The following is a 23,534-nucleotide window of genomic DNA, read 5'->3' on the forward strand; positions in this document are numbered from 1 at the left end:
CTAAGAACTTCGAGTCAACCCTTCTCTTTCTACATTGTACCTGCGAGTCCTCTCAAATTATTCGAGGTTCTGTCAACAAGATGGTGCGTCAGGCATACTGTGTAGATGCTCTCTCGATCACTGACATTCCACATAGGTTGTTCACCACGAAACGCCCGTCCTCGTCGTCGGAGCTGGACCTGCCGGCCTGATCACGGCGTTGCAGCTGGCCGAGAACGGCGTCGAGTGTATGCTCGTGGAGCGAAACCTCGACACGACCAAATGGCCCAAGATGGACATTACGAATTGCCGGAGCATGGAGCTGTTGAAGCGCCTCAAGGTTGACCAGGGGCTCCGCGAAGTCGGTTCGTTCCTGGAAGCATTTTATTGACCGTCTTTTTGTGCTGTGGAAGAATGGGGTGGAATGGACCGAGCTGATGAGCCGCTTAATTCAGGCGTGCCGCAAAAGTACTCGTTCGACGTTCATTTCAGTTCTGGATTAGCTGACGGCGAACGCATTGCAAAATGGGTAACTCCTCCTCACTACCTCCCAAGCGACTTGTCCTCGTCTTTGCCTCTCCTGAGGACAGATGATGATGGTAGTGGCAAGACTAACGCTTCCATATCCTAGGATCTTCCCTCGCCAGACTGGTGGCGCGCTCAGATCAAAGCTCACAATGATGGCACCATGCCCCGCGAGCCATACCAACGTTGCTCGCAGGCCATCTTCGAGGCCTGGCTGAAGCCGCGCATCCAGGCACAACCTCTGATCGACTCCCACTTTGGCTGGAAGTTTGAGCGCCTGACCGAGTCCGACACGGGCGTCGAGTGCGAACTGACCGACACCAGCGGCGAAACGCACAGGGTCAAGGCTCAGTATGTCGTTGGTTGCGACGGCGGAGGGAGTCGTGTGCGGAAAGAGATCGGCATCAACCTAACAGGAGGGCCAGTGTGAGTACTTCTGTGGCGTATCACGCTTCAATCGCTCTTCTTGTTTGCTTTCCAGCTCACGAGTTTATTTCTAAAACAAATAGTCCTGCCAAACTCTACCTCGTCCACTTCAAGTCTCGCGACCTGAGCCGCATCCAGAAGCAAGGCCAGTTCTGGCACATCTTCTTCACCAGCGGACACGTCATCATCTCGCAGGACGAGGTCGACACCTGGACCGCGCACACGCCTTTGCCGCTCGACTTTGACGACTCGACCCTCGACCCGAAGGAAGTCGTCTACCGCGTGTTAGGAGGATCGGGCTCGCCTTGGCCCATCAAGATTGACGAGGTGCTCGTTACGAGCACGTGGCGACCCAACATCTACCTGGCAGACAAGTACATCTCCCCAAGAGGGCGCGTCTTCCTCTCCGGCGATGCGGCACACCAGAACATCCCCACGGGGGGTTACGGCATGAACACGGCCGTCGGGGACAGCTTCGACATTGGTTGGAAGCTGGCCGCCGTGTTGTCCGGCCACGGTGGTCCCACGCTGTTACAGTCGTACGAGGACGAACGACGGCCCGTGGCAGCCAGGAACATTGAGCGGTCTGGCGTGCACTGGTCGCAACACACGTTCTACAAGGAGCTAGTCGACAAGACGGGAGATGCCGTCATTGCGAAGACAGCCGAGGGCGACGACGTGCGGAGACAGATCGCCGAGTACATTGTCGCACACGACGGGGAGAACAAGGACCACGGCATCGAGATGGGATACCGGTACAACGGCTCCCCTGTCATCTTCGCGGACGATGCCGGTACGACGACCGAGCCCGAGTGGAGCCCGGAGCGCTATGTGCCCTCGACCTGGCCGGGCGCACGGGCTCCACACGTGTTTTTGAAGGACGGGGACACCAGCGTGTTCGACCTGTTTGGGAGCGGCAAGGAATACTCCCTCGTCGACTTTACGCCTCAAGGCCGGTATATCGGGGTTTTTGAGTCGGAGGCAAAGAAGATGGGCGTGCCGCTCAAGACGATCCATCTGCCCGACGAGCCGCACGTGAGGGCAGTGTGGGAGCGGGACGCCGTGCTTGTCAGGCCCGACGACCATGTCGCATGGCGGTGTTCGCAGAGTGCGGGAGAAGACGATGAGAAGAAGCTGGACGTCCAACAAATCCTGGCCGTCGTTGTGGGGAAGGGGTCGTCCTCCTCAAGTACAACGACCGTCATCAGTAGTGGTGGCAACCAAGACGATGCTCTCGCGCGGGTCAAGGAGAATGGCTTCACCAGCACGGTTGGGAACGTGGATCACGACAAGGTCGAAGCTCTCGGGGAGTTCCAGCGGTGATGGGACATTACATGGCTTTGGACGAGTTATACAGTCTGTTTGAGTGAGCGAGCGAGGGCACGAATAGATGATAGGATAGGAAAAGGACGAGAGTGAGATGGAGTTTGATATATACATCTTACTCGGTATAGCACCCTGCAGTGTATACATAGCAGGGTCCATATCACCCACTCTGGAACTATCCTACACACCGTTTTATTTTCTTTGACATGCCCAGTGCCTATTCCTATTACCGTTCTTTGATCTCATTTCTATTGGTAAGGGGATGCTATTCCTTATCCTTTCCGTCCTTGTCCCCCGTCTTCTTCTTTGGCGGCGGCACCCACGGCCACGCCCACTCATACGGCAACAGATTCGTCGGACACTTTGCGACCCACGCGCCGTCCATGCCGGGCGCGATGGTGCAGTTTTTGCCTGTATCGTTGCCACCGTCACCTTTTTGCCAGCCATTGGCTCTGCTCGTGTGATTACCACTACCACTACCACTACCGTTATCCTTTTCCTTCTTGCTGGCGGCGTTTGTTGTGTGATTGGGAACAAGGCACTCCGAATTCCAGCACGGATACGCCGCGTGCAGTCCACCGGGAACCTTGCATCCGCCGCTGGACGTGCACTTGCCGTCCATCTTCTTCAGGCTGCGCGCGTGCAGGTCGAAGGTGTTGACGCTCGCGGCGAGGGCGGACGGGTCGGCGATGGTCGACGCGGTGGCTGTCGTGGCGAGCAGTGCGATGACCGCGGTGGTGGCGGTTGCGGTGGTGAGGAGTTTCATTTTGTGCGAGAGGTATAGAGTACTTTGTTCTTTTTTTTTTTTTCTTTCTTTCTTTGTGACGATGTCGTCGGTTATATCGTTCTTCTGGCGGTGGTGGTGGAGGTAGCTTCGCTCTAATTTTTGATGGTGGTACTCGGTATTTGTGTTTGTATGTTCGTATGTATGTTTGCATGTGAAGAATTGGACACTGATCAATCTCCAGGGAAAAGAAAATCGAACTACAGAACAAAAGAGACAAAAAAAGAGCAGAGGAAACAAAACCAACTCACCGGCTGAATAAGATGTATAAAAAACGACCTCAAACTCTTTGTTTCTCATGAATGAGTGTGACAAAATACTCGTAAAAGAGATTGGGACAAGTTTTAAAGAGATCATGCATACAAAACAATAATTTATCGACAATGGAAAAAAAAGGGGATGAGCTCGAGTTTCCATGGTGTCAATGGTCAATGCAATGCAATGTCAATGCAATGGCGGGAGAGGCACAAAGACACTAGAAACAAGAAACAATAAGACACAATGAGACAATGACACATAGCGCTCGAGGAGGGACATGCAGCGGACAACTGACAACTGACGAGGCTGGGTGGAAAAGGGGTAGCGGGACAACAACCAAACAGAAATCGTTCAACAGGAGGAAAGACCTCGAGATGGAAGCCGAGAGGATATCCGAGACAGCGAAGCGCTCCAAAGAAGGTAATTCGACAGCCATGGTGTCTGTCAACTCTGCATCATGGATATAACTCACTCACCCACCCAAGCATCCACATCCCCCCAACATCACAGAAGAGACACTCCCCGCAGGGGACAACTTACCTTACTAGACACTGACCTCCCCGGCCTACCTGGTGTGATGGCCTCTAGACTCTAGACTCTGTATTCCACGGTGCCAATACCCTTGCTGTTCCGCGCCGTTTGATCCCAGTACCCCGGGTTCAGGCCCTGCTCGACAGCGCTGATCTGCAGGGCGAGGACGGGCGAAAACTGTCGCGCCCACACGAAACTGCCGGTCATGTACCAGAAGCCCGGGAAGCCGGTGGGCCGCCACCACTGTCATAGAGTCAAAATCAGTCATTCCCGGAAAAAAAAGAAGGGGAAAAAAAAGAAAAAGCAGTAAAGTCAAGGTAAAATGACTGACTTACCCCAATCCGCTCCTGCTCGTCGTTGAGAAAGCCCAGATCGCCAACCCGCTCGGCGACCTTCTTCCCCATCAACTCCTCCACGGTCAGCACGTTTCTCTGATACCCCGTCGCCAGAATGACCAGGTCGGCGTCCACCTTGGTCCCGTCGGCGAGGACGATCCCGTCCCTGACGAATTCCTTGACCCCGGCGGCGCACGACTTGACCTTGATTCTCCCATCCACAATCATCTGGCTCGCGCCTTGGTCGATGTAGAAGTGGCCGGTCTTGACGGCGAGGTGGTCGATGAAGCCGTACCCGGCTGTCTTTGCATGCTTGACCTTCAGCCCGGCCTTCTCCAAGCCCTGGAGCAGCTCCTTGTCGTGCTCCTGCATCATCTGCGTCTGTCCGATGTTGAATGTCCGAGCGACGGCAACGGGGAAAGAGTTTGCGATGATGTCGGCCTCCTCGGTCGTTATGCCGGGCGTGTCCCAGATGGAAAAGTAGGCGTCTTCAATCGCTTTGGCCGACAGGGAGAAGATGGCGTTGCGTTGGATCATGGTCACCTCCTTGGCTCCAGAGTTGACAAAGTCCTGGGCGATGTCGTGGGCGCTGGTGCCGGAGCCGATGATAGCGACGCGCTTGTTGCCAACATCAGGCGTGAGACGTGCGGCTTTGTGGTGCATTGCATGGTACGCCTCTCCTTTGAACAGATCTCGGCCGGGGATCTCAGGTTCGATGGGGTGACAACTGAACACGCCGGTCGCCAGGACAAGATGCCGAGGGTGGAAGGTTTGTTTGCCGTCCTCATTTTCCACCTCAACAGTATATTGGCGCGCCTTTTCGTCGTAGTCGATCTTGTTCACCGTGGTGCTGAGCATATATTCAAGTCCCATCACTTGGCCGTAATGTTCCATCCAGCTGGCGATCTTGTCCTGCTCCAGCCATCGCGGCCAGTTGGTGGGGTATTTGAGGAAGGGATAGTGGTCGGTATAGATTGGTGTATGGGTCCTGACTGTTTCGTATCTGGACCGCCACAGATCCCCAAGTCGTGGGAGCTTGTCGACAAGCAACGCTTTGACGCCCATGTTCTTGAGCTGCGCAGCGAGCATAAGACCCGATTGTCCTGGAAATCAATCAGCTGGGTGGCTGCTCGGCGACGTGTAATGACCTACCGGCACCGATGATCAAGACCTGAAGGTCGTCCTTCTTTTCCCCATTGACTCCCTGGCCAAGTTTTGTCTGGGTGTAGGATTGGCGTAGTCGTTGGTTGTCAAGCTCGTCCTGATTGCTGAGTCTCTCAAGCTGCGTGAAGACCGTCCATGCTTTCCAGTGAGACCTGTCCACATTGATCAATCGGACGAGACCGGTGCCCGAGCCATCACTTGTCCGGAAGGTAAACCCACCCTGGATCCAGATGGCTCCGTGTATGTCTACCAAGCTGGGCTGCAGACCCCCGGTTTTGACGGTATCCAGCCGTCCGAATCCAGTGGTCGAGCTGTTGAGATAGTCTGCGACGTCTTTGAGACCGTGCTTTGTTACTATATCCCATGAAAGACTGGTAAAATCCCGCCACCATGAGTCGTCAATAAAGAGATCCGAGAGGTCGGTAGACAGACCGTTCTTAGGACGCTTCTCTAGAGCTGCGAGCCAGTTGGCCACGATGTCACTGGCATTGATCTCATCGCGGTTGACGCCGTCGTCGAGTGTGAGTGCTGGGATCGAAGCAAGTGGATAGCCGTCCATGATCACAAAAATGTCAACTTGAGATATGTTACTCTCCTGGCGGACACGCCATAATGGTATAATTTCCGTTGTTTATATAGCCAGCGTGGAAGAGGCGTTCCATGATGGTTATAGCGGTAAGGGTAACAATCTGCCAGGAATGGGCGACCAGCCGCAGTCGGTCCACTATACGAGGATCCTATAAGGACAGTGTTGAGGCCACCGACTCCACCACTGAACGCGGCGTATCGAGATCTCACAACTTCGTTTGTAATGTCACCCCTAAACAGGGGTGCCCACATTCGGACCGGCTTGTGAGGTTCAGAAGTGCTGAGTGCTGACCGTCGGTTCACACTGTGGTTTCCGCCTCCTCCGGACAAGGAGCTCCAGCATGAGTTGTTGGAGCATAGACAGGAGACCTACCAACGGATTTTCTGCTACTCAAAAGTAGCCAGGAGCAGTCTGTTATACGGGGGTTGTGATTACACGCGCCATGTCCAAATCGAGCAAAGCCTGCTTGTAACCGTGCAACACAAACCTGGAAGCTCAATATCCCTCAAGACGTTGTGATGTGGGAACGGGACGCCTGAAGATGGTTGTATCAGGAGTTGCCAACGATCCGACGTGAGGGAGCGAGTCTGTCCTCCAAATTGGGAAAGACTTGCAAGGTGGGATCGAGTCGCTCTGCCAAGGTCATCATCATTGAACAGGCGACCAAACGTGGGTTTTTTTTCTCAGCATATCCTGCTCAAGGGTGGATGGCAGTGGCGATGAGAGTATCATCCGCGTTTGTTCAATCCACTGCCGCATGACATTCTGGTGAGAAGCGACCTAACAGACCACTTTTTCGAAGACGTGGAAAACAGCTTTGTCTGCCAGCGATGGAGATGCCGAGGCAAGGCTGTGACAGAGCCAGACGAGGCTGACGCAAGGCTGAAGTGGATTGTTGCCAAGGAATGCTGAGCCTCGCGCCCGACCGACTTGCATGGATCTGCTCTCCTATCCTTCTATTCCATCCTACAACAACCCGGTCCGTCAATTCTAAGCTCACCAGTAAACGCACTCGTATCTCGCTCGTCAAACATGGCTCTGCCAAACCTACGCCGTCTCTTCGTCGAGGCTCGAACCGAGGCAGAAGAGAATGAGTACTCCCGCAACGCCGTAAGCTTCCTTGCTGTACCAAATACAGAAAATATCCAACATAGTTCTAACCTCCCTTGCTTAGTTTTACAACCTGGTCCTGTTCATTTCATCCGTAGCCGTCTTCAGCCTAGTTGCACAGCGCATGAGCGGCAATAAAGCAATCAAATAAAGAAACCACCTGACCAAGCGCCTCTAAAGGACAGCTTGAGTTCCGACTTCAATCGGTCTCCTCGCCATCGCTGCTCAGAAAGTCATAATTCTTCGCTCCTCGCACCAACCGTCTCGCTGTGGGTCGCGGGCCATCTGTACCTTTTTCAGCTCGCGCACCGTTCTGGGCGTTGAAAGCACCCCAGCGTGCTTCTCCTTCTTGGACAGCCTCGATGTCGGCCGCCAACTCTCGAGCCTCTTTGATCTGGTTCGCCTTCTCTGCCGAGTATCTGCCAGTCATGCCGATGTCGGCGAGCATTTGTTTCAAATGCTTGATTTTGGCTTTGGAGGTTTCGTAGGGTTTCAGCTCTTTACCCCACAGCTTACGAATGCCGCATTTCATCAGCCAGCCTTGAAGACGCTTGATTTCGGCCTGCTCGATGTCGATATTGGCGTCGGCTTTTGGCTTTGTGGTGGGTCTGCTGGCGGGCTTCTTGGGCGTCTGCCCCGCAGAGTCTCTGCGCTTGCTGCTCTTCTTCGCTTGCTCGTCATCTTGGCCAGAGCCTGACACCTTTGCTCGCTCGGTTGGAACGGGCTTGGACTTGACGGAGCGTGCTTTCTGAGGGCTCTTTCCTGGTTTTGTTTTTGGCGTCTCTTGCATCGCTTCTGAGTCTACACTCCCCTGAGGGGAAGACAGATTCTTCGAGGCATGGTCGCGACTCTTTGCGGTAGCAGCTTTTCGTCTCTTGTTCGGTGTGGACTCTTTCTGTTTCTGTGAGGTCTTGCGCTTCTTGGATGTCTTCTCGGGCTCTTTGGCCTTGGGCTTGGCCTCCTCCGGGGGAGGGCTTTCTGTCACTGCCCGAACATCCTGGCCGCAGTATTAGCTGTGCGCGACACATCACTTGGGAGCATCCAGATATACCAGTTGGTCGGCAATGATAGCTTTACTCCGCTGTGCCCACTCCTCGTGCTGTTTGTAGAAACCCTTCGGGAGCCCGAGTTGCGTTTCGGAAGCTGCGCGTATGGAGTTGTTCGAAAACTCGATTCCATCTTGTAGCGCCTTGTCCACCTCACGGCGTAGACTTTGCTCGAGTTCGTTGTCTGGTGGTGTGGGTGTCTCGGAGGCTTCTGAAAGTTCCGAGTCGGACACGGACATATTGCTCTGATCAAGGGTAAATGATGATTATGTTATCCAAGAAGATAGGAGGGTTGATCGAACACGCGCAGGCGCCGTTGAATTAATGAAAAAACGCGCTGGTCGCATCAGGGCCAGTCGACCCTTGATTTCCCTTCTGCGATGGGCTCGAGGCTTCCCCGCAACGTAAACACGATCAAGCACGTGATAATACTGGTCTAGACCTACTTGGGGAAAGTCAAAGGAGAAGGTGAAGCGAGCCTGCATCGGACATAATCGGCGTTTGTCGCACCACAAGGCAAGGCTTCATTTTTCTGATTTACAATCATGTCTCAACCTCAACTTTGATGCTTGCTAAAGGCGCGTAAGGGCAGATTGCGGCGGACCCCCCGAGGAAGGCGTGCGGCGATCGCGGATCAGCAGACAAATGTCGTTCCCTTTTCCAGGTGGTCAAGCACCTGGCACCAGGGATGCAGAGGATGAGGACAAGAAGCCACAGAAGACTGCGCCGGGAGTTGTCCTGGACAAGGATGGGAAACCGTGCGTTGTTGCTGTTTGTTGAAGACTCGGCTCCGTGACTGACTACAGGATAGTTGTCGAACGTGTACTTCGTCTGCCGCATGGATGGCGATGATGAAGCAGGGCACGGGCAAAAAGACAAAAGCCGCCGCCGCTCCAGTCCCGCCTCCACGAACCGAATGCCCGCCGGACGTCGAAGAACTTGGTAGAGCTACGTGGACGCTGCTGCACAGCATCGCGGCTACGTACCCCGAGGCGGCCCCTCCCGAAACTCAATCAGTCATGAAGCAGTTCATTTCGACCTTCTCCATGCTCTACCCTTGCTGGGTGTGCGCGGACGATTTTCGAGACTGGATGAAAAAGCCCGGGAACGAGCCCAAGGTCAAAGGACAAGACGACCTGGGTATGTGGATGTGTCAAGCTCATAATGCGGTGAATGTGAAGCTGGGGAAGACCGAGTTCGATTGTAGTCTCTGGAAGCAGAGATGGAAGGACGGGTGGAAGGACGGGAGATGTGATTGACGATGTCACGCAACGGGTCGACAAGGGAAAGAAAATACAAGATGTTGGACTGTACAACCACACAAGAGATACCATGAGAAGAACAGGGCAGGAGGGGGTGGGTATAGATCTTGGACATATAAAGAGCATTAGCGGCGGCGCAACATCTCTCCTCATATCAGAACTTGTATATACCATATCTTAGGGACGACCATGTACTACAACGCCACAGGTATGATGGCAAAGAGCGACAAATACAAATGATTAGAACCAACAATTATCAGTGATCCCCTCTACAGACTTGGTACTGCAGCATTACTGGAGCATGGGGCAATTGAGGCGGAGCCTTGCGCCCTGACAATGCAATTTCCATCAAGTCGCAAACCTCCTCGGCAAGAGAAATTACATTCATTCTATCTTGTACCTTGATATTTTCTCCTCCACCATATCGCCAATCCAATCTACGCGTACTCAGTATGCACCGACAAGACCCGGAGCATTCCTTGTTCACATCCATACCTGGTCCTAGACAAAACACCGGCCAACAACTCATAGTACAGAACTACTACTACTAGGACTACGAGTACATTCTTCATCATCACCCACCTACTCCTCCCTGGTCGACTTGGCCACCACTCGAGAATGTCACCCCTTCTCCTCTCTCTACCTAGCCTGGTCCGCCGTTGATTTCTTATCTCTTACGCGTGTCGTTGCTCTCGTCGCCCACCCCTGTCCCCTGTCCCCATTGATCTAAGAGTACGAGGACAGACGGGTCCCAAGTAGAGTACTCGTACCAAGGACCGAGTGCGAGTCCATACATATCTGCCACCATCGTCACCCACAAGACCCGAGACTCAAGACACTAGCTTTCCGAGATCTAAACATCTTGGCTCTGCAAACGAACTTGGTCCTGTCAAACTCTTGCTCTCGTCTCGTCTCTTCTCGTTTTCGTTTGTTTTGTATTGGAAAAATACCTGAGAAGCTTGGAACTTCCTCCCTCCTCTTCTCGAAAAAAAAAAGCCCTTCGTCTCCTTCGTAGAGACACTTTTACCTGCTCAGCTTGTAAGCTAGCCAGCGTTGTGGAGTGCTAGTCCTAGAGCAATAGCAACATGAAAGAGCGGAAGACGAGAGTGATGATCACTACTACTCACGCTTATGCTCATGCTCATGCTAATGCACATGCTCGACCTCATCCCTGACGATGCGCCTCTTCCGTCGCCCGTCACTTCGGTCACTGGTCCTCGTGGCACTAGTCTTGACATTGATCGTCACCAACACCCGCAGTAGAGAAGCATACCTCTATCGTGGCCAGAAGGGGCCACTATACGACCCAGCCCGCTTCTCGCCCGGGACCGCCAAACCAGCCGGGCAGAACTACACGCGTGTGCTGGTCACGACACGGCTGCCTGGGGAAGACACGTCCTGGCTGGACCGAGACCTGCCCGACCTGCCCAAGAAGATCTACTCGATCGACGCGACAGACTCGGACTCGGGAAGCGGTAATGGCCCGTCGGCGACAAACAGGGGCAGCGAGGAAGCCGTGGCCTATCTGAGCTATATCATCGACCACTACGACGCCCTCCCAGATATTGTGCTGTTCTTCCGACCGGCCAAGAAGAGCCGGTACAACAACGTCGTGCTGGACGCGGACACAGGCGTCACGATCAAGCTCCTCTCCGACGCCCACGTCATGCGCCAGGGCTACTTCAACGCGCGCTGCCACCTGGACCCGGGCTGTCCGGACTGGCTGCACGTCGACCAACCCGTGAGAAAGTACGACCTGGTGCGCAAACCTGCGGAGCCGGCCCTGACCTCCGCCCTGTTCCACGACTTGTTCGGGCACGACACCCCCATCCCGCGCGCCCTGTCGCAGCCGTGCTGCGCGCAGTTCGCCGTGTCGGGAGAGCGCATCCGCCAACGCTCTGTCGATGAGTACCGACACTACCGGGCCTGGCTCAAACGCACTAGCGACGACTCCTCCTCCTCCAGATTCTCGGCAACCATCCTCGAATACTCCTGGCAATACATCTTCACGGGCCTCTTCGAGTTCTGCCCGTCCCCTCACCGCTGCCTCTGCGACGGGTACGGCGTGTGCTTCGAGGGCCGCGAGCGCGGGCTGCGCCGCTGGCTCGAGTCGTTCGACGCCAAAGAGGGCCTGGACGCGCAGCTCCTCGCGCTGTGGACCGGCGCAGACGGCGGCGGCAGAAGCGACAGCGACAGCGACAGCGACAGCAACACCTTCAAGGATCTCAAGAACCGCCGCGGCAGGCTGGGCAGGGAGCTGGACCGTGCCAGGGAGTTGGCTGTTCGGAGGGGCTTTGATCCGCGGACCCGGGCGAGGGAGTGTGGGAGGCCGTGGCGTGCGGGTGATGGCTTTTAAGACCTCCTGTGAGGGTGGCTGTGTCGATTTGATATCTGCATTGTACTCTTGTTGTCTATTGACGGATTGACTGGGCAGGTGGCATGACAATCAGCTTCGGTAGACATGGGAGAGCAACGTTGTGGTGGCATCAGAGACATTTGATATTTCGTCTCCCCTTCCTGATTAAAATGATAATCATACAAGAATTCTCTGTTCCACTGGCCACGCCATTGTGTGATACATTCGAAATGCCAGCTAGTTGTGGCTGACACAGCCCTGCGCGCCCTGCGTCGATAATGCCTCTTTACATTCCGAACAGCGAGCAAAGTCATCCTAGCAACAGGCTTTGCTCGAAGCGTACACCGTTTGCATCGACGGAAATAGCTTCCTGTCAAGAGCCATACAAGTAATGACCGACCAACACTCATTCGCCGTCCAACGCCTGGCTGTTGATCATGACCCGGACTGATGAAATGCTCCGAACCCCGTTCGTCCGTATCATACACCGGGACAAAGTCTCGGTTCAATGTCATATCCCACAACAACTCATAGCCCGCCTGAAAATGCCGTCCCTAGTAATTCATGACCATCTCGCCCGACCCGGTCTTCGGATCCATGGCTCCATCAAAGTTTCCCGGGGGATAGTCGTCCAGACTCCGATATGCCGGCGCTCCCCGGCCCCCGCCTCCACCGGCAGGACCGTTGTTTCTGCCTCTGTTCGAGCCGCCTCCAGCTTGGCCACCACCGCGTTGTTTCACACCGGTATTTGCTGAATTACTCCCCCTGTTCCCAGACAAGTTTGGATTGTTACGGTTGTTAAAGTTGGCCTTGCTTTGTTGGTTGCGCTGTTGATAACGTCCTCCTCTTGGCACATAGCCACCATCATCTCTGTCGCTTCCACCGGCGACCCGTGCATATGAGTCTCTGTTCCGCGAGTTGGGCTCGTCACCACCATATTTTCGCTTGTGCCCTGCCTCAAAATCATTGACAAGATGTCCCCTCCGGTTACCTCCAGACCCACGCTGGACTCGGGAGTGATCGTCTTCGATTTTCAACATGACCTTGTCGGCCACTGTGGTTTCGAACATGAAGGCTTTGTCCGGAGGGACAGATTGCCAGGTCTGTATTCTGGCTGCGTCGATCTGTCTGGAGCCCTTTCGGACAGCTAGAACAACAAGAGGTGTGGGATCCTGGGTGTAGATTTGAGTGTCTGTTACTGGTGCAACGCGGGCAGCCCAGATCCGATCTTCGTACTTGGCGATTCCCGTAACCTGCCATGTGACTTTCTTGCCACGCCCGCCAACCTTCTTGAGAATGTCATGCCGCGGGTAGTAAGGCGTAATGAGGATACTCGACGCAAAAAGACGGACTTCGCCAGAATCAATCATCCCAGCTGCGATATTGAATAATGTCAGGAGGCGTGCGGAGTCTGTTTGGTTGATCATATAACCGAAATAGCAGAACTGCTGGTCGATCTTCAGATGCTTGCGGACAGTCTTCGTCACAGTGGGAACCCCATTGGAGATTGCTTCGTTGTGGCGAGTGATGGCTCGCTGCACGACCTCGACTTCGGTCTCTGGGTTCAGAGTGGTCTTCAGCTCACAGACGTGAATCACCTCCGCCGTGATGGGCTTCCGAGGAGGCGGTGGTTGGTCAACAGGATGCGATAGGAATGACTTGTTCAAGCGCTCAAAGTAGTCTCTGAAGCCTTTGACGTGCTTGGGACGATCCTCGTAAATTCTTATTTCGTCAGCATTCTTATAGCTGAAGACTAGTTCTTTGAGGAACTCCTGCTTGAACCCCATGGTGGACTCGAACTGCTGGCCTGAGGGGCCGACCTCGGGCTTGAGGACGACCATGTCGAAGTCGAGTTTCCGTGAGTTGCAAATTCGGTTGACAAGGTCCGCGAAATACGTCTCTCCCCTGCCGGTCAGCAATACAGTGAGGACATCCTTGGTTTGGCTGCTCAATTCGACGAGCTGGACCACAGTCTCGTTCCAGTGACCCTCCCATGCGCGGGGCTCTTCAATCTCGAGACCATCTCCTGTGGCAGCCAGTATACTGTTATCGTGCCACCACCCTCCATAGGCGAGAGTCTCATATGTTTGAAGCAGACCGACGGTAGGTTGTGCCCATATCTGGGGGTTTGGTAAGGGGCTGTTGAAGAGCGTATTGTCGAAGTCGTAGACGTGAATAGCCTTGATGGAGGGGACGGGAGGTAATTCCTTGCTCTTACACGACCACCGTCTGAGACCGACCAGCGAATAGGTGGTCTTCATTGTGAGGCTGGAGAATGACCGCCTGGACAAACTAGACTGCCAGGGTCGAAGAGTTCGTGGGGTAAGAGGCAATCGCTGTCATTGAGACTCGTGGAGGAAGCAGAGGAAGAATCGACGGGTTGCCAGGCGCATCTGAGGTGGTCGTGGTCGTGGTGGGATATGAGCCCGAGAGCGTCGAGATTTTGCCGGGGTCGATTCGCTGGAGAGGTACACAAGACAAAGAAAGAGTCAGGAAGAAATACGGGTTGGGCGTTTGTGAAACAAAGGCAGCAAATCAGTTACTCAAGCTCGTGGTTGGAAGGCGACGAGGCAGACGAGAGGCTCATTTGAGGTCGGCAAACTTGCCTCGAATAGTCAGACTCAGATGGTGCAGAGAAAAAACATCAACGACACCAACGACTTGAGTACCATGAGCACCGAATACATACATACAAATGTACAATATCTATCCTCAGCCCGCGATTCCGCGTCAATGCTCACGACTGCTGCTTGGAGACCATCCGTCTGCTCATATGCATCGTACATATGTCCTCGCCTTGATACCCGCTTCGCACCAAGAGCACTCGTTCCGCTCACCCAGAAAACTCTGTAGTTGCTGGGCGAGACCACGATCCCGACCACCTCGTAGTCATTATGCATACCAGCTGCTGTGACTCCTCCAGACCGCCCAACGTCCAAATTAACCTCCCAACCAGAATGATTCGGACAGACCTGTTCCCCATATGGATATCGCCTTGGGCTGTTGTTGCTCCCGCACCAAGATTCATACTTCAGGTAGGATGATTGTTGAGCTCGATGCGTAATATGAGAAGTAGGAGATCCATCCATGATCGAGACACAGCCGCCGGAGCAGTAAACAAGAAGAAAACACCTAACAGTGGAAACACCCATATTTGCTGTCGCCATCTCATAGATGATATCCATCTAGAGAAGCCCCAGGAAAGATGATAGGCCGCCTTGAGACTCTCGCCGTATGGTAGAGACACCACCGCATCCAAACCCATCATGCGCCCATAGATGCAACAAACCTACCTGGTTCACGAATTGACACGCCTGACTCGGTGCCTGCATTTTGCCACGAGAAACACTCGCATCCGAGATCGCCATGATCGCGAGAGAACAATATTCTTATAGAGGACAGCCATGCCAGCTGAGACGTTAGATCCATTCTGGCGCGACACAGACAGCCCTGGCTATCATTGACCAGAGTTACAGGACGAATGCGGGAGTCAATGCCAATGCTATGAGAAGAGGAGGAAGAGGAAGAAGACGACGACGACGACGACGCGAGGAAGAGTTGAAAACCCTGCCTCCCATTTCGATACTAAACACCACGAGCGGCCGCCCTCCCAACACCGCCAAGCAGTATCCCTGGGTCCAGTCCCATGCCCTCGGTACTACCAGGTGAAAAAGTTCCCCCCACTACTAAGTTATATTTTACAATGTTCGAATTACCTCCAAGATTGACAGCCTGATCTTGGGCCGTCGGAGCAGTGTTTGAAAATAGTCCCCCCGTAACATAGGGCTGCTCAATCTTCCTATTCTCCGCTTGGGAACACTGCAACAGGGGACAAGAACCCAGGAATCCATGTTTTGAGGGGCATGGCGAGAATAGGAAAAATGCGAAAAAGGTAAGTTCGAAACGGTAAGTCGTCTTTTTTTTGGCTGGTACTTTTTTTTCTCCTTGGGCAATTTGCATTGTGATCCTGTGTGTGTGCTCTGTATCACATGTGTGTGTGGGTGGAGGTGTGGTCTGGCAGTGAAGTGGTTAGTGCGATACAGTTACCAAGTTTGGGAGTGAAAAGAGGAAAAAAAAAGCGAACCAAAACAACACGGTAGCAAAAAGGCATCGGGATTCATATGATTCCAATGGATCAGGTCAGGGTCTCTGTGGACATGTCAAGTTACCAACAATCACCACCACACTATCAAGGGCCTAACAAGGCACGCACGCTCCCTTCCACATCCAATGTCCAATACCCAATATCCCGTAGTCAAAATGCCGCGATCCACCTGATCAGTCAACCCGTATTGTTTTTGTTTTTGTTTCTCGAAAAGAAAATTTGGTCTCTTCTCAAACTTGAGCGTGTTTCTCTTTTTCAAAGTGACGGTCTCGGCTTCCCACCACGGCGTTCGACCTCGTCCAAGAACGGCAGGATCGCCTCTAAGAACTTTTCAGGTTGGTCGATGTTGACGGCGTGCCCTGCATCGGGCACCACGACTTTCCTCGCCCCGGGGATCTTCTTGGCCATGTACTCGCTGGCGACGAGGAAGGGGGTGTCATCTGCGCCCACGACGACCAGACTCGGCACGCGCACGGCAGGCAGCGAATCGATGACCTTTGAGTCGCGCTGGGCGAGCATGCCGCGGGCCGCAAGGGCCAGGCCTCTTGCGTTGCGGTGGGTGACGGTGGCGCGCTCGGCGCTCAGGCCCTGCAGCACGGCGAGGCCGTCGGTCTCAAACTTTTTCGCTGTGGCGTGCGCCGTTCTGTTCCATTCGTCGCGCGCCGCGTCCTTCTTGAACCCCGGGCCCGTGTCGATGATGAGCAACGCCCGCACCCGCTGCGGGTACACGCGGTAAAACGCCAGTGACATGTATCCGCCGAGGGACAGGCCGCCGACAATGGCTGTGACGCCGGCACCGCGCCCGACGACCGCGTCGAGAACCGCTGCCATGTCGTCCACCGTGTGGGCTTCGCTGTATGCCGCCTGGTCGGTCGGGTAGTCTGATGCGCCGTGCCCGCGCATATCCCACAGGATCAGCTTGAACCGCTTGGACAGCGCGGCGACCTGGCCCGCCCACATGGCCGAGGTGGACGAGTATCCGTGCGTCAGGAGGAGAGGCGTCCCGCTACCGTGGACTTCATAGTACAAGCGGACCCCGTCGCGGATGAGATACACCATTTTTCTTCTTTTTCCCGCTCTCCCTGGATTTCTGATTCGTTAAGATAATAGATGTGCTCGGAGGAGATAAGCACAAAAGGTATGTGTCGCGCCGTTCTTTTTACCTTTTATATACCGAAGTAATCTCTACATGTCCGGGGAACCGAGGCGGCACGGCGGGTGGACATTTTGTTTGATGCGGGGAAAAGATGCGGGAAAATACGAGGTACGAGGGACCAAATATCGACCAGGAGCACGGGCGTTTTGTTATCGCCGCGGCGATATCTTCCCTCTCGGAGTGACAGAGGACACTTTCGAAATATCTTACCGAAGACTACCTGCAGCACGCCAACTAACGAGTGGGTTTCTGTGGCAAGGAGAACAAACCTGTCGTGTTTATTGTCTGTAGAAATGGCAGCGACTCTGCTCATCGCGCAGAAGTTCAAAGGCTAGGCGCCACAGCCTCAGCAACCTCTCTTCTCTAGCCCTCCTCATATTCCATGGGTGATGGAAATGAATGCCTTCGTCCCTTAAAGGCCTTGACCGTCAAATCCTCAAGCTCTTCATTCCACCTGGGAGGTGGTGGTGCCTCGGCAGGGATGTCAGCCAAATCGTACTCCTCGTGCCGCTCCATGACCTCGGTCAGTAGTTGTCTGAATATCCTCCAGGCGCGATAACAGGATAATGAACCCTCACTCATGCACCATAGGTATGACATGGCTTTGCGCAAGTACGTCACCACTTGTGGTATCTCATCTTCAAAGTGACGTCCGTCCAGGGCAAGCTCCAAAAGCAACACAGACGTCGCCTGCGCCACGAAATGAAGGAGAGACCACCACGGCAGCAGCTGGTACGCTTCGTGGGCCGTAGGATAGTCAGGCATGAGTGACAACATGGCCATGGCCGCGTGGACGCAGGCTCGCGCCGAACTGCGGTTGAACTCTTTCGACTGCTTCGATTCATCTCCGATAATCACCTCGCAGAGGCATGGCCGGTGGAGGATCATCTCCACACTGTGGTGATACATGCCTAGTTCGAGCTTGGTTCGAGGATCAGTGTCTATCACCGAATCCTGACCCTGGAGAGTCAACTCGGGCGGAAGCTGTTCGACCCAATTCTTCAACTCCGTCTGCAAGTCGCCGATCTTATGCTGGATCTGGGACCACGAATCTTCAGACATCCCGCTGTACATCTGCGCCGCCACCTTGTCGCTGAGTCGACAGAGGTACAATCGATGAGGTAAGTATGAGGTAGGGATGCCACGTCCCACTGCCGCAAAGCTTTTCCAGGGGACCACTCCGCCCGTCATCTGGGAAATATTGCGACTAGCGTTGAGGTACTCCAGCCACATCTTCCTCGAATCGGCAGGCGAATAAGTATTGTTGATTTTGCCAGAGAATTGCTCAGTCTCTTGCGGGACCGACCAGAAAAGATCGATGGGTATTGTCACATCGGACAGGAAGATAGACTTTGGCCGCCCGGTCATTTCGGCAATCAGGATCTCGAGGCTGTAGAGCGAATACCACGTTCGAGCTCGCCGCGACTTGTCCGATTCGCTCACCCTTGGGTCTGTTACCTTTAGTTGCAGCCCGAGCGCCGTGGCGTGCCGGATAGCATGGCCCAACGTATTCCAGGAGCTGTTCACAGTATCAGCGAGGAGACACAAGATCGTCCAGATCGTACTTCGTACCGCGTGATGGACCCATTGACAAGAAGGTAGAAAGACAAGAGTCCGATGCCCTGGACTCGCTCGATGTCAGGGTGGTCGAACATGACCCTATGGTCAAGACCCAACGCTCGCGCCCGTGCGTAGTAGACCAGATGATCCTCATTAGTATCCTTGTCGGCCAACTGGGTGATCTGTAGCCACTTCGCTCCAATAGCCCACACGAGATTTGCCACCGCGAGCCAGCGCCGTTTCCTCCACGTTGGGGCCGTTCCCTTACCTGAGAAAGAGTATGCCCGTTGCAAAAATTCCTCACGGAGCACAAAATGAAAGGCACCCTGCATGCAGTGGAAAAAGGCCTCTGACAGGATTACCAAAGACTCGGTGGCGGGCCAATGATATTGATCCACATAATCCTCGTCTACTGCCAACACGTTGATATCGTCCATGAAATAGATGAAGTCGGTTGTTGTCGCCAGATTTTCATCCATTTCTGCCGCATGCGGTAGTCCGGCGTTGGCCAGGTTGTGGCCGCGGACGGTTTCAAATCCACGTTGGATCCAAGAGATCTCTGACATTTTCCCGACAAAGCCAGATGCCCCTCCTCCAAAATCCAGGGATACAAGAAAGTTCAGCTCCCCTTGTTTCCGAGGAGAACCCACGCTCGAGTCAGCCTTAGTCTCACCATACCTGTGGTTTAGCCGCGACCGACCGGGACTTGACGAGGATGACGGACGCTGCGAGACAGAAAGGCCGGCCCGGCTCTTCGACTGGTTGCTCGAGGCCACCCCATGCTCTTCGTCGTCACCCTCTTGCTCCGAATACTGCCGAGTGTCTTAGTGGTCGAGCAGCCTGGAAGTGCGCATAGTACATCAATAGTTACCTTATTCAACAGCTGCAATACATGGGCATTTTCCTCCGGACGGAAGTCTGGACGCTCGGTTAATGAACGGAGAGCACCGACCAACCGACTATTCTCATCTTCCAGTAAATTGATGCGATCTAGACTCTCGGCGAGATCCCTGCGTACTGTTAGTAACATATGCCGGAGAGCCAGGCACGCAAACAATACTTTTTGTTGCGCTCCCGCTTGCGATCGCCATAGACGCAGTTCGCGTCGTCTTTGATGCATTTGGTACAACGGTCACCTCCCGAACACTTTGTCCGCATCAAACGGCACCGATCACAAGCGTGCGAGGTGCGCATTTTGGTATTGGTAGTCTTCTTTGAGATGCGTGATTTGGTGTGAGAACTTTCTGGCCAACGCCGACTTAGGGATGGGCTAGCGGGACTCCCCATGGAGTCCGACATGGTGCAACCCTTCTTCGTACTTCAACAGCACTAAGTGCGCAAAGTGCGCAAAGTCCAAAAACTTGCAGCCACAGAAAAGCCTGTGATGTCAGGTTAACCCTGCATGCAGAAGAGGTCGAAGGTAGAGAAGGAAGTTTTTCTATTTTGATGCTGCTGCTCTTATCAAGTGATACAGTGAGCGCCTTTGTGACCGTCACACCCGCAAAATCTCGCTGACTTGACAATGGGGGGCGCTTTTGTTCACTGCAAACAAAGTCAAGTCGGGAGAGATTGAGATCGAGACACATGTGGGTTTTGAAATAGTTCAAACTCCGCGACGTTAAAAAAGACGATCACCGCAGTTCTCAGGCGAACAGGGCGGTTTGGTGCTGTTGGTGGGTGAGGTACAACCACCATAACGCAAGACGGTATCTGCTCATGATTAAAGGTTTCCGGGATGGCAAGTCTGATGTGCACATCAGACCGTACGATGCCTGCGACTGGAACGGTCGAGGTCCACCATGGTTCTTGACTCGGAATAGTTTGGCAGGATTGAAGCCAATTGCAGGTATCTGGGAAATTTTTCCGCGTCATCCTCCGCGAATGGACAAACAGCGGAGCGTAGGGGCCCCTAGAAGCACGATCTTGAGAAGATGCGTGCTGTCCTGATCGTTCCTTCGAGCACCCAAGTGGCGAGGAGAGAAAGTCAATGTGGGAGATTTGTTCTCTGCAAGTTTCTGCCTCTTTTTTATCCCTTTTAACTGGCAGAACACACCTTGACGTGTCATGCTCTAGGGTACAAGTCTTGAGGCCGGATTTCCACCATGAGAGGGCTGGAGCTTGGTCGCCAGGGCACTTTTGATGCCTAGCAAAGTCTAGGAGCACGTCTGATGGTGCAGCCGAGCATTGCAATACAGAATCGTCTGCCAGCGGAAGAAGTATGATACCTGCCGATGCCATGCTGAGAGCGAGGGTGAGTTACGGGAAGAAGGGACAATGGCTGAACGGGCGGAGATGGTGTCGATCGCCGATGAGCGTACAAGTGGTACAGGTGGTACAGGTGGTAAAAGGAAAGGATTGGAGACCGAACAGCGCAGGTGAAGAAACTGTGGCCACAGACAAAGGTGACGTAGCGAGTGATACATATTGGTGGCTGATGCCCACCAACAACTGTGAAGGTAGGCCTATGGGTGCGGCAGTCTCAGGCGCTTCGGGCTCCCCAACTGCTTCGCTTAAGCGCCTAAAGGAGTCGCCATGATCCCTGTTGAGTGCCCCTCCATCCCCTGACTTTTGCCCAGCTTCGTCTCCTGCCCCGCCAAACCAACAACTCTGGTGACTTTGGCCGAGCAAAGCGGCGTCATTGTCGACCAATTCAACCCCTCCGATTCACATCGTTTCTCAAGTCAACAAAAATTATCTGCATATCTTTTTTTCACTTTATACCTCGTGTCGAACCTTATTGACCAGCATTTGTACCATCTTCTGCAATTGAATTGCAGTTCCCACCACCGACAACTTCCGTTGACGAACTTCTCGAGCTTCTCGAGCTTCCAACATCATGACGAAGGTCGAGCACAAGGCTGTTTTGAGTAGGACTCCGGAGCTGTCCCAGCTACGATACGAAAGTTGCTAACCTCCCTTGTCAGTTGTCATTGATGGATGGGGCATTCCGTCCGAGAGCTCCCCTCCAGAGGGCGATGCTATTGCTGCAGCAGAGACCCCTTTCATGGACGGATTTGCCAAAGATGGTTCCACAACCGCACAGGGCTACACCGAGCTTGAAGCTTCCTCCCTCGCAGTTGGTCTCCCGGAAGGCTTGATGGGAAACTCTGAAGTCGGGCATCTCAATATCGGCGCAGGCAGAGTTGTCTGGCAAGATGTCGTGAGGATTGATCAGACTATCAAGAAGGGGGAAATGAACAAGGTTGCCAACATCCAAAAGTGCTTCAAGCACGCAGTTGATGGCAACGGCCGACTCCACCTCCTCGGCCTCATCAGCGACGGAGGTGTCCACAGTCACATCAACCACTTGTTCGCCCTGCTCCAAGTCGCCAAAGAGATGAAGGTTCCGAAAGTCTTTATTCACTTTTTCGGAGACGGTCGCGACACGGATCCCAAGAGCGCCGCGGGTTACTTGCAACAACTCCTGGACAAGCTTAAAGAGCTCGGGATCGGGGAGCTGGCTACGGTGGTGGGCCGATACTATATCATGGACCGAGACAAGAGGTGGGATCGGGTGGAGATCGGAATGAAGGGCATTGTGCTCGGCGAAGGAGAAGAATCCTCTGACCCTGTTGCCACGATCAAAGCCCGATACGAGAAAGGAGAGAATGACGAGTTCCTCAAGCCCATTATCGTCGGCGGAGATGAGAGGAGGATCAAAGACAATGACACCCTGTTCTTCTTCAACTATCGATCTGACCGCGTTCGAGAGATCACCCAGCTTTTGGGCGATGTCGACCGATCCCCCAAGCCAGACTTTCCATATCCCAAGGGGATCGAAATCACCACCATGACGCAGTATAAGACCGACTACCCCTTCCCTATCGCCTTTCCACCCCAGCACATGGGCAATGTCCTGGCCGAGTGGCTGGGCAAAAAAGGCCTGAAACAGTGCCACGTCGCTGAGACTGAGAAGTATGCTCACGTGACGTTTTTCTTCAACGGTGGGGTGGAGAAACAGTTTGACGGCGAAGATCGAGAGTTGATTCCCAGCCCGAAAGTCGCAACATATGATCTCGACCCTCCTATGAGTGCTCAAAAGGTAGCAGACAAGCTCAGTGAGAGGATCGCGGACCAAAAGTACGATTTCCTGATGAACAACTTCGCACCACCCGACATGGTTGGCCACACCGGCGTCTACGAAGCCGCGATCAAGGGAGTGGCCGCCACAGATGCCGCCATCGGCACGGTGTATGAGGCGTGCAAGAAGAACGGCTATATCCTCTTCGTAACCGCCGACCATGGCAACGCGGAAGAAATGTTGAACGAAGAAGGCAAGCCCAAGACTTCGCACACGACCAACAAAGTTCCCTTCGTCATGGCCAATGCACCTGAAGGATGGAGCCTGAAGAAACAGGACGGTGTTCTTGGAGATGTCGCACCGACAGTTCTCGCGGCCATGGGGCTCGATCAACCCGAAGAAATGAGCGGGACAAGTTTGCTCGTGAAGAAGTAAGTGGACCTATGCTGGAAAAGACCGATCATGCTTGAACAGTATCTTTATCGCAACGCGGGGACCGACCTTGGAGTCGACGTTCTTTTCCGTTCCTCCTGCTGGCGCCATCGATGTCGTCGTTGTCATTGTTGTTGTTGTTGTTGTCGCGAGCATTGTAGCAATAGAAGGCATGATGAGCTGATGAGACATGAAACCCCCATAGACGAAAGGCAGATACATTGAATCCCGTTCCAGGGGAATAGATTCCTCCATTGTCGAGAGTCGAGAGTTTCCAGTGAATACAATGGATGGAAGACTCGGCATATTCTGAGCATGGTCTCACGGCCCTTTTTGGACCAACATCCACCGATCCGGCCTCTATCTATTTCTATCTACGGGTTAGAAGGTCGACGTAGGGTTTCTCGTTTCTCTCAACGTCGACAAACCAAAATCCAGGGAAGGGCGACTTCAAAAAATTAGAAATAATAGATTGATAGGCATATCGCGATACCGAATAGGCAGTCAACGTATCTATAGATGGACTTTGGACCTTACATATATAGGCATACATGTACGAGGCATAATAC

The 23,534-nt window shown here is 53.8% G+C and overlaps 10 protein-coding genes across 10 annotated transcripts; 4 read left to right on the plus strand and 6 right to left on the minus strand.

The window, feature by feature from the left end:
- Positions 1-80: 80 nt before the first annotated feature.
- On the plus strand, positions 81-2,253 carry AYO21_05882 (hypothetical protein; the record flags this gene model as incomplete). The annotated part of the gene is made up of 5 exons (XM_022655849.1): positions 81-83; positions 137-344; positions 435-508; positions 611-930; positions 1,014-2,253. 5 exons carry the CDS (start codon positions 81-83, stop codon positions 2,251-2,253), a joined length of 1,845 nt encoding a protein of 614 aa, XP_022511769.1.
- A 268-nt stretch (positions 2,254-2,521) lies between these two features.
- Positions 2,522-3,022, minus strand: AYO21_05883 (hypothetical protein; the record flags this gene model as incomplete). Its single annotated transcript, XM_022655850.1, has 1 exon — positions 2,522-3,022. The coding sequence occupies one exon, from the start codon at positions 3,020-3,022 to the stop codon at positions 2,522-2,524; it is 501 nt and encodes a 166-aa protein (XP_022511770.1).
- An 867-nt stretch (positions 3,023-3,889) lies between these two features.
- AYO21_05884 (hypothetical protein) lies at positions 3,890-5,887 on the minus strand (the record flags this gene model as incomplete). The annotated part of the gene is made up of 3 exons (XM_022655851.1): positions 3,890-4,072; positions 4,165-5,267; positions 5,317-5,887. The coding sequence occupies 3 exons, from the start codon at positions 5,885-5,887 to the stop codon at positions 3,890-3,892; spliced, it is 1,857 nt and encodes a 618-aa protein (XP_022511771.1).
- A 1,339-nt stretch (positions 5,888-7,226) lies between these two features.
- Positions 7,227-8,312, minus strand: AYO21_05885 (hypothetical protein; the record flags this gene model as incomplete). Its single annotated transcript, XM_022655852.1, has 2 exons — positions 7,227-8,024; positions 8,079-8,312. 2 exons carry the CDS (start codon positions 8,310-8,312, stop codon positions 7,227-7,229), a joined length of 1,032 nt encoding a protein of 343 aa, XP_022511772.1.
- A 406-nt stretch (positions 8,313-8,718) lies between these two features.
- On the plus strand, positions 8,719-9,575 carry AYO21_05886 (hypothetical protein; the record flags this gene model as incomplete). Its single annotated transcript, XM_022655853.1, has 3 exons — positions 8,719-8,831; positions 8,885-9,213; positions 9,517-9,575. The coding sequence occupies 3 exons, from the start codon at positions 8,719-8,721 to the stop codon at positions 9,573-9,575; spliced, it is 501 nt and encodes a 166-aa protein (XP_022511773.1).
- Positions 9,576-10,512: 937 nt separating this feature from the next.
- AYO21_05887 (hypothetical protein) lies at positions 10,513-11,691 on the plus strand (the record flags this gene model as incomplete). The annotated part of the gene is made up of 1 exon (XM_022655854.1): positions 10,513-11,691. The coding sequence occupies one exon, from the start codon at positions 10,513-10,515 to the stop codon at positions 11,689-11,691; it is 1,179 nt and encodes a 392-aa protein (XP_022511774.1).
- Positions 11,692-12,245: 554 nt separating this feature from the next.
- AYO21_05888 (hypothetical protein) lies at positions 12,246-13,952 on the minus strand (the record flags this gene model as incomplete). Its single annotated transcript, XM_022655855.1, has 1 exon — positions 12,246-13,952. One exon carries the CDS (start codon positions 13,950-13,952, stop codon positions 12,246-12,248), a length of 1,707 nt encoding a protein of 568 aa, XP_022511775.1.
- A 2,099-nt stretch (positions 13,953-16,051) lies between these two features.
- AYO21_05889 (hypothetical protein) lies at positions 16,052-16,855 on the minus strand (the record flags this gene model as incomplete). The annotated part of the gene is made up of 1 exon (XM_022655856.1): positions 16,052-16,855. One exon carries the CDS (start codon positions 16,853-16,855, stop codon positions 16,052-16,054), a length of 804 nt encoding a protein of 267 aa, XP_022511776.1.
- A 460-nt stretch (positions 16,856-17,315) lies between these two features.
- On the minus strand, positions 17,316-19,706 carry AYO21_05890 (hypothetical protein; the record flags this gene model as incomplete). The annotated part of the gene is made up of 4 exons (XM_022655857.1): positions 17,316-18,471; positions 18,525-19,324; positions 19,384-19,522; positions 19,573-19,706. The coding sequence occupies 4 exons, from the start codon at positions 19,704-19,706 to the stop codon at positions 17,316-17,318; spliced, it is 2,229 nt and encodes a 742-aa protein (XP_022511777.1).
- Positions 19,707-21,348: 1,642 nt separating this feature from the next.
- On the plus strand, positions 21,349-22,968 carry AYO21_05891 (2,3-bisphosphoglycerate-independent phosphoglycerate mutase, variant; the record flags this gene model as incomplete). Its single annotated transcript, XM_022655858.1, has 2 exons — positions 21,349-21,379; positions 21,437-22,968. The coding sequence occupies 2 exons, from the start codon at positions 21,349-21,351 to the stop codon at positions 22,966-22,968; spliced, it is 1,563 nt and encodes a 520-aa protein (XP_022511778.1).
- Positions 22,969-23,534: the final 566 nt, after the last annotated feature.

This window comes from Fonsecaea monophora (assembly GCF_001642475.1).
Source record: "Fonsecaea monophora strain CBS 269.37 chromosome Unknown Scaff39, whole genome shotgun sequence".
Lineage (NCBI taxonomy): Eukaryota > Fungi > Ascomycota > Eurotiomycetes > Chaetothyriales > Herpotrichiellaceae > Fonsecaea > Fonsecaea monophora.